General features: G+C 47.6%; 1 protein-coding gene across 1 annotated transcript; it reads right to left on the bottom strand.

Moving 5' to 3' along the window:
- LOC110394012 (zinc finger protein 260-like) lies at positions 3,776 to 9,477 on the bottom strand. The gene has a single exon (XM_021387609.1). The coding sequence runs from the start codon at positions 9,115 to 9,117 to the stop codon at positions 7,162 to 7,164; it is 1,956 nt and encodes a 651-aa protein (XP_021243284.1). The 5' UTR covers positions 9,118 to 9,477; the 3' UTR covers positions 3,776 to 7,161.

Below are 9,869 nucleotides of genomic sequence, written 5' to 3'. Positions count from 1 at the left end.
AAGAACAGTAAATAACATACATAATATTTCAGTGAGTGTCCACAACTCCTTCTGGTTCTTCTACCTCCTACGCAGTCGCCTTCTGCCTAGCAATACTTAAGAACAAAGTCTCATCCTGGAGTGGACATTAAGTAGGGCAGATGAATCTCGTTTTGTTTCTCTCCTTTGATTTTATTTACATAACCACCTGATTTACACAAACTGGGTCACCTAGCTCAGGTGTTTACATCTGTGCTATAGACACCTGAATTCAGGGGATATATAGGCAGGCCTGCAGAGCACCTGCAAGCACTAGGAAATATAGATAGTTCAGAATAGATATAGCTCCCGTATATTATATGTTCTTGATACTGGGAACATCTGCAGGTGAGATTAGGAATTCATCTGCACTCACAGCAGTCTGACTTGGATATTAGGAAGAATTTCTTCTCAGAAAGAGTGGTGATGCACTGGCACAAGCTGCCCAGGAAGGTGGTAGGGTCACGGTCCCTGGAGGTGTTCCAGAACAGTGGAGATGTGGCACTGAGGGACGTGGTCAGTGGGCATGGTGGGGATGGGTTGGGGTTGGACTTGGTGATCTGAGAGGTCTTTTCCAACCTTAATGATTCTGTGATTCTATGACTTCTCCAGGAGCCACAGCTCAACCGCTGTGCTCTAGTGACACGGTCTGTTACTCATTGCTCATAAAGCTCTCGTTGGAAAAGCAGTCACCTAATCAGGGCAGTTTTGCCCTATGATGTCCATAAACACTTCCAGATCATCTCCATCTCCAATGTGTTTATATGTGGTGGGATTATAAGCAAGACATAATGTGAGTTAGAAAAAGGGCAACTCTTAATTGTTGTTACTTCATTCTAGAGAGAAAATCCGCAAATAAGGGACAGTGATACAGGCAGGCTCTGGGGGCTGAGCACAGCCACCAGTTCCCTGTCTCATAGCTTGCAGAAATAGGGCAGAGCTGTGCAAAAAATTACTGAAGCAAGAACATCTTGCACAAAAACAAACCACCACTACCAGCACCAACAACAAACACAACAAAACGCCAAGCTTAAAAGGATACAAAGCATTCAGGAAGCAGCAGTCCTCCACCATGGTCTGTTTTCCAGTGAATGATTTAATTTCCTGTCTTTCATGTAATAGTTTAGTGTGCTACGATCATGGTCTGTTGTTGGTTGTCTTGTTTAGGGATAATGAATTTACCACCAGCGCAACAGAAATGCAGGATTAAAGGAGTCAAAACGTTGAAAGAAACCTTCGAAATCAAACAGATCTACTAGGGAAGAGAAAAAAGACACACACAAAAAAAGAACAAAATGAAAACAGTCCTTAATTTTGTGCAGCTATCCATTATGCTCATCCAGCAACCACGTGGGTTTTGTAGATGGGCTGGCCCAATTTCTGCAAGCTAATAGCACACAGAGCCTTCTTTCAGCTTGTGCCATCGCTTCGTGGCATCAGAGCACTTTGCCATGTTAACAGCAGGATGTAAATTTGGTGGACAGGACAGAGCTGCAGGGGCTGTGCTGGGGATGGAATGCAGGGCATGTGCCGAATCCAGCAGCCAAAAGCACAGAGGAAAGGAGGGGTGGAGGATGCTGCTCTCATCTACTTTGTGTTTCTGTAACAAGCTCGATAGTGACTTCCAGGATGCAGAAGCAGCTGGGCACCCCTGGTGTGTCTGAAATAACATTGCAACTGATTGCTGAGCAAGCCTTTCCTTCTCCTTCCACAAAAGCACTCTCAGCAGCAAGTGGGCTGATCCCCCTCCCCATGTTTAAGGGCCGCAAAGATGCTCAGTTCACAGCAGGGGTTGGGGTTGGGTGGGCTTTAAGGTCCCTTCCAACCCAACCATTCTATGACTCCGTGATTTGCTGAGGAAGTAACAGAGCTCAGTTCTGCATCCTCTGCCAGGCATGATGGAGGGATCTACATCTCCACCCAATGAGTCCAAGAAAATTGTTTTCTTGATGTGGCTGTGAGTCTTATTGGAGTCCCCCAGTTCCTGCAGTTATCGTGCTGGTGGATCAGGCTGTGGGTAGAGACCAGCAGTGATGATGCTGCCAAACCCACAGTAAAAGCTGTTTTCTGCCATTCTGAGCCACAGTGCAGGTCCTGGAGCTCTTGATGGCCACTGGACATGCTCTAATTCAGGGTGATGGAAAACCCAAGCCATGTCTTCAAAATAAATGGTGACGTTCTTGGGCACCTGAGCACAGTTTCCTCAACACTCACATCTTTACCTGAAACTCTTCACCTGAGCTGAGCTGGGGCCAGGGATGAGTCCCAGGACAGGGTGGGATAAGACCATCCTGAATGAAGTTCAGCTGGGTGGATGCAAGTCAGGTTGATGCCCTCAGGGCTGGAGAACTGCCCTTGGCTTCTTGGAATTAAGCATCCAAATGTAGCCAGGTTGCTTTTTTAAATTGTTTTATTAATATTATTGCTGTTAAGATAATGGTACTATAAAAAAGGAGCTCAGCACGTGTTGATGGCTGCACACTTTATGTTCCGTATATTCTCTGATTTTGAGTATGTGCTAGTTGATGTCACTTGGACATCAATGAAGCCAGGTCTCCCGATATCGTTATTCTGATGAGGTGATCCCACAGCTATTTCGAAGTGTGAGGCAGAGAATCAGAAGAGAATGCAGGTGTGCATCTGATGTAGGTTGCTGGTGGGAATTTGCATGGATCCAAAGCTTTGCCTCCGTTTCCTCATATCTGAAATTGGGCTGAAAGGCTGCACTTCATTATTTGTGTCATTTGCAAGGTGCCAAAGCTGGAGAAATTAGATCTCCAGAGATGTTCTTGTGGAGGAAGTGCCTGAACTGCCCTAGATCATGGGTTCAACTCTGAACCCATCAGGTAGGGCATCTGGTCATCCTGTTTGCCCTTGCCTCTCCTTCATAGAATTTGCAAGTTTTGCCAATTTAAATGGTTATATATGTACATATATATATATATTAAGGAGGGAATGATTTTTTTACTCCCTTTTTTTTTTTCCTAATTGCTACTGTGATTGCTACCAACCACAGGAATACAACAGGCTTGGTCTTACACACTGCCCTGTCTTGCTGTTGCACTCTTAGGTACATGCATGTTGCTGTTTCCATCAGAAGCACTTATTCCCCATATTCGTTCATCCATTTTAATTCAAGTACTTAGGAAATGTCAGGAGCCCTTTATTTAAGGCAGACCTGGATGAGTACGTGGAGATATATGACCTGCTCTCAAGCCAGGAATTTGTTTCAGGTAAACTCAAAAAAAATCACCAAACTTTCCTACTTTTTTTTCCCTGGGGAAAACAAAACAACCAACCAACAACCAAAATAAAACCCAATATCACACAAATCTAAACAATCCCTTTCCCAAAAGGCTGGGAAAGCAAACTCTGCACATCCTGCTCAGAACAGGAGCTCCCCATCCTCTGCTCCCTGGACTTTATTGGAGACAAGCAATAGGAGCACGTATAGGGTCCTGGGTATTTCAAACATACATTGCTTTATGAACAGGAAGAAAGTCTCATAGAGGTCAGCTTAGCCCTACTTGTGTCCTCAAGTTATGCAGCTTCCTACTGAGTGAGCAAAGGGATGCTGATTTGTGACTACTCCCATCCTTCCCCTCCCAGGTCTGCTCTTGTTTTCAGGCTAGCACTGACCCTAGAAAAGGAGATGGCAGGTTCTGCCATGACCTGATTCAGAAAGCGTGCAGGAGGGGGGCTTTTCATCGTCTCCATACCAGCGCTTTGGTTCTTTGATACAGACCTCTCAGTGTTTCCTTGTTCCAGTACAAGAAACCTCTTTTGAGGGAGGAGTTCTGCTTTTGGTCAGGGGATGGAGGCAGTGGCTGCAGATGGGCATTGGCTATGGGCAGTTCAGTTTGTTAACACAGCCCCATATGGCGGCACGTGGCTGCACCACTCTGCGCCTGGATGGGACGAGAGGTGGCCAAGGTGCTGATAGGAGGTAATTATAGAATCATAGAATCATTAAGTTTGGAAAAGACCGCTAAGATCATCTAGTCCGACCATCAACCCATCACCACCGTGCCCACTGACCATGTCCTTGTGGAGGCTGTTTGCTCTGTGAACAGAGGAAGGATTTGTGCAAATGTGTGATGCTGAATGTCCTGTTGCTCACCCAGTTTTCACTCCGGTCCTTTTCCTCTCCTCAGTCCCTGTTAGTGGAGACACCAGGCTCCCTGCAGCCTGAGATTCTTGAGGAAGTTCTCACGGGAACCGTCATGTCCTCAAAAGACAAGTAAACATCCCAGGATACTTATGTCCAAGCAGATGTTTGCTCTGGCCCCGAAGACCCTCTCATTCCCACCATATCATAACATGCTGAACACCAATTGGTTCTATGCGTCCCATCAAAGCATGAAATACACACTCTAATGGAAGTTCTCTTCATCACAGCCTGTCTCCATCTCTCCTCCAGGCAGGCTGGAGCCAAGGAGATGCTGAGATGATGCACCCAGATAGTGAGTCACTGAAAAGTTCAAAAAGTCCTGAATGCTAAATTCCTCCTAAAAACCACATAAAAAAATTTACATGGATAGAAAAATTGTAGCAAGTGTCTCAAGACAAGATTTCCTGTCCCACTGCGCAACACTGGAAAAGTTCTTTTTATCAGAGCTTGGATCTCTGTCCATTAACACAACTGTGATCTCACTCTACTGGCTTCAGCCTGGCCACAATGGCAGAATCAGAGCTTGTGAGCATGCTTTTCATGTGGTGATTGAGACTGCCCAGGGAATAAGCATTCACAAATGTGGTTTTCTGTATAAAGTCTGTGCAGTGGAGAATGAGGCAATGATTTGGATTTTAAGTAGTTTATTATTATCCCGGGGCTCTTTTAATGGGTTCAGGGAGAAGAGGATGAAGGTTATTTTGCTTTTTGGTAAAGATTTGGCATTGTCCCATCCTCAAATTAATCCATTTTCCCTCAAAGAGCTTTAAATATTCCATGGTCCTGATCCAAGCACCCAACATGACAATCAGCAGCAGACACTAGACCTGGCAATCCAAACTGTCTGCAAGGCATCTCTTTGGAAGGCTCCTTTGAGGAATCTATAGTGTCATGTCCCTACGATGGGCAGTAGTAGCATGGTTCTCTTGTGATAGCTGATGAAATGACAACGACAAACAGAAAACAGGCTCACTTTGTTTGCCTTTGTTCTTTACTTACTTACTTTATTGAGAAGATAATACAAACTATCAGCTCTGATTTTCTCCAGAAGCTGGAACAACCACGCTGGCCATGTTGAATGGTGCAAGATCCAGTAATGTCCAAGAAGGCCACTGACATTGACTCCTTCTTTGTTGTCTATGTCACAGGTCTCGACAGTATGACTGGCAACCCTCCCATACCACTTCCTCTTGCTGGTAAAATATTTACAGCATCATGCTAGACTAATGAAAGGGAAATAAATTAATTCATCTGGTGATTACTTTCTCCTCACTGAAGAGCTCTGCTCTCCCTCTGCCCCTCAGCAGGCCCAACAGAAGATGTTTTGCTTTGCTAGCTGGCTTAGCCACATTCTTCCTGAGGAGCATAGTTTCCCAGCCCTGCACTGAAGGGTGCACCTACCCACCATTAGGCCCAGATCCATTGCCATAACAAGGGTGACCTTAGACACCCCCTAAAAAACCCTGAAATTGTTGTTTTCCCCGGTATATCTGCCTTTTCTGCCCAGAAATGAATCTTCACCAGGCCAGAGGTAGTTGAGGGGAAACTTGGCTACAGGTGACGATTTGGATAGACAGAGACAGAAGTGGGTTTATTCAGAGGCTGTCAGAGCTTGTCTCGTTTTTTGAAATCACGTCCTGTGCATGACTGAACACTGAGAGGCTCTAAACATAAAAGTTACTCTGTGATTTTGGGGTTTGGCAGCTGTACTCACTGTTGGCCTCAAGTCACCACAACAGAAAACCTCAACACAGTGATGTCTATGCAGTTGGGAAAGGCAAAGCTCAAGCACCATTTGTCCTGTTCCCTTTCCAACTTCCGTGCCTCAGTTTCCCTGCCTGGAGGGAGTTGCTCCAGAGTAGTCAATGCAGACAACCAAAAGTTTCGATCTGAAGTGTCACAGCAGGTAGTTTCCCAAAGTCATGCTCATGACTTTAGTGCCTTCAAGAGGATGCCATCTGCAACACACCCCAAGAGAAGGAGGAAGTATGTGCCTCAAGAATGGGTAAGGGGCTTCTCTACCTGCACAAAACCAGAGGCTGAAATATTACCTCACCATGGAACATTTTTCAATTCCCTTGGACTCTACATATTACAGCAACACAACAAACCCTAATAAGTATTTTCAATCTGTCACTGGCCAGGTGGCAGGCTGCAAAGACATCCTGGGGAGTGGCTCATGGGATTGTGGGCTCACTCTACTTTTCCACTTCATCAGGGACTTTCCAGACACAAAGAACACTCTGGTGCAGGAACCATAATTATTTGAATTGGAAGGGACCCTTAAAGGTCATCTAATCCAACTCCTCTGCAATGAACAGGGACACCTACAGCTAGGTCAGGGTGCTCAGAGCCTCAAACAAAATCATAAGCAATGAGCAATAAAAACCCTTGAACAGTCCACACTTTTGAGTAGCTGCACAGTCCCCTTCATACCAGGGGAAGGAAGGGAAAGCATCCCAACAGGGAAATATTTTCCAGTTTTCTAGCCCATAAAGTCTGAAGATTTGTTCAACTATTCCTGCTGCTTGGTTTGAATTCCTTAAATACTTAAATACTGCCCAGTAAAGTCAATATCCTACCACGAGCTTTAGAGTGACAGGTGGAGAAGCAGGCAGCTAAGAAGCAGCTTTCTCATTAGCACCATGATATAATACAAGTAAATCCCTCCCAGCAACCCTGGGCACACATTGCCCACACAAAACATTGTTGGTCTCCACCATTTTGGCTGGCTTTAGAGGCATGAGCATCCCATTGCCAAGGATGCCAATGGCTCATCCCTTCATCTCTAAGTGCTCTGAAGAGTTGGGTTCTCCAGCCCCATCCCACAGCTGTGAGCAAAGGATACACTGAGGGTTGTCTCAGGAAGCAACAGGATGGGACCAGTTTCCATCAATGCGTTGCCCCCTCAAACCTCACCCACCCCACAAACATCCATTTGTCTCCATCCCTATTTCCCAAAGAATTTTCCTTCAGGAATGGGAACCAGATCCTCTCAGCTCTCCACTCATCACAGGGTCCCGTGCTCTCTGCTCGGTGGGGTGAGGCCCACCACCAGGCCTTGCATCCCCCCAACATTTTGTGCTGGGGCCAGCTCCTTCCCGCGCATGGATTTTCTGGTGCCTCCTCAGATACTTCTTCAGCCGGTAGCGCTTCCCACAGACCCCACACTTGTAGGCCCCACCTCGGGAGTGGAGCAGCTGGTGTTTAATGAGGTGACGCTTCTGGGGGAAGCATTTCCCACACTTGGTGCACTTGCAAGGCCCCATGCGGACATGGATCGTTTGGTGCCGGAAGAGATTGGCCTTCTGGTTGAAGGTCTTCTCACACTCAGGGCACTGGTAGGGCTCCTCCTTGGTGTGAATTCTCTGATGCCGGACCAGGTTGGAGCGCTGGGTGAAACTCTTCCCACACTCGGTGCATTTGAAAGGTTCGCTCATGTGGGCTCGCTGGTGCCGGACCAGTTTGCGGTTCATGCGGAAGCTCTCTCCGCACTCGGTGCACTTGTAAGGCCCCTCACTCGTGTGGATCTTCTGGTGTCTGGTCAGGTTTGATTTCTGATTGAAACTCTTCCCACACTCAGGACAGGGGAATATCCGTTCACCTTTGGGAGCTCGTTTTGTTGAGAGATCTTTCTTGGACGTGGATTTCTTCTGCTTCTCCATTATCCCCTCTTTGGTGGGTTGACTGTATTTATTCTGCTTCCTCCTTGGGCTCTGTCTCTCCTGGTGGTCATCCTCCATACTGGCTTTCTCTTTAATCTGAATCCTTTGGGTGGCACTCAGGTTTGGCTTCTGACCACAGTGGATCTCACACTCAGTGCTTTCCTGTGGTTCTTCCTTCACGTGGAGCACCCTGTTACCAGCTATGGGAGCTTTTTGGTCATGCTGCCCATCAGAATCTCTTTCCTTTTTAAACTGTCTTCCCTGTAAAACCAACAATGAGAGCTCTGGATCAAAGAGCTTTCCATAGTCCAGGTTTTCTTGTGGTTCTTCCTTGATACGAAGTTTCTGGCAGGCTACTGCAGTAATATTTTCTGTGTCATAGATGAGTGGTTCAGGTTCCTCTTTCATTTGGATTTTCCGTTCAGGGCTTTTTGGATCATATGGGTTTTTAGGTAGGACTCCACCACCTTCATGAGACACACACTCCAACACATTCTCTTCTGACTTAAAGGCAGGTTCCTCTTTAATCTGTATGACCTGGAGAGATGCATCTTCGAGGTGTCCCTGGAGTGACTTTTGCTTAGCATGGTTCCTCTGGTGCACACTGAAATACCGCTTGGTGCTCAAGCTCTTCCCGCACTCAGTGCAAATGAAAGGCCCTCCACGAAGGTGGATCTTCTGGTGGGCCAACAGCGTGGCACTCTGCCCAAAGCATCTGCTGCACTCGGGGCACTTGAAGGGCTTCTCCCGCTTGTGGATCTCCTTGTGGGCCGTGAGCGTCCCCTTCTTCACAAAGCTCTTCCCGCACTCGCTGCAGGCGAACGGCCTCTTCTCCGTGTGCGTCCGCAGGTGGATGTTGAAGTAGATCTTTGTGCTCAGCCTCTTGCCGCAGTGGGCGCAGAGGTAGGGCCCACCCTTGGTGTGTGTCTTCCGGTGGGCCGCCAGGCATATCTCCAGGCGGAAGGAACGCCCGCACTCCCCACAGCGGAAGGGCCTCTCCCCAGTGTGGATGCTCTGGTGGGTCCTGAGGTGGCCCCGGGTGGAGAAACACCGCCCGCACTCCCTGCAAGCGAAGAGCTCCTCCGCCGTGTGGATGCGCTGGTGCCGCTTCAGGTTGCCCTTCTTGCTGAAGGACTTGCCACACTCCTGGCACAAGTGTGCCTTCAGCAAGACGGCCTTCATGGCAGCAGTGCTCTCCGTGATGGGGCTGCAAAAGGCCACGATGTTATGGGGACAGACTGTCAGGGAGGATACGAAAACCATCAGGACACACACGCCGAGGTGTGCTTTGATGGACGTGCTTTATTACCCAGAGGGGAAAGGCCAACCAGGTGTGTGTGGTCTTCCTCATTTCCCAGCCTCCTTGCACTCGGTCTTTGTAACTCCATCTCCTGCCTTCTCTGATCTCCTGCAGAAGCTCCTAGGCATTCCCGGAGATAGTCAGACTGAAAAAATAAAGGGAAAATTAAGGCATTATTTCTTCTCCACCAGCTTTGTTCAGTAAGTGAGCACAACAGGTGGGACTTCAGCTGCTCCATGGGTGTATGGGAACTGCTGAGTCACGGTTTGAACCACTGACTGAGCACCTGGAGGAAACACCCAGTCAGCCCTGGGAGCACAGGTGAAGGCAATTCAGGTAGATCCAGGCTCCACCCCTCTTAGGCCTCATTTAAGGGCTGACTGCCCCAGAGGAAGGATCTTTTTCTGGAGATCCCTCCTTGGTGGAAGCTTTTCCCTGTGAAACCAGAATCTTCTGATACAGGTGAGCGATCTACTTCTCTTCCTTTGTAGCACCTTGCTATTGTGCTGGTCCTTCCACCTCTTTTGTAACACCTTTTCTATCGTGTTGGTTCTTCCAATTGTTACAATGGGAGACTGAACTCAGGACACTTGAAGCCCCAGGACTCCAACAGAGAGATCAGGAACAAGCTGATTTCCCCTGGTAATGTGAGGATTCATGCACTCATTGCTGGAATGATACTGAGATTTTTGGCCCTATTGCTGCACTACTGACA

This window comes from Numida meleagris, chromosome 2 (genome assembly GCF_002078875.1).
Source record: "Numida meleagris isolate 19003 breed g44 Domestic line chromosome 2, NumMel1.0, whole genome shotgun sequence".
In the NCBI taxonomy this organism is placed as follows: domain Eukaryota; kingdom Metazoa; phylum Chordata; class Aves; order Galliformes; family Numididae; genus Numida; species Numida meleagris.
This window is presented reverse-complemented; position numbering and strand designations above follow the sequence as displayed.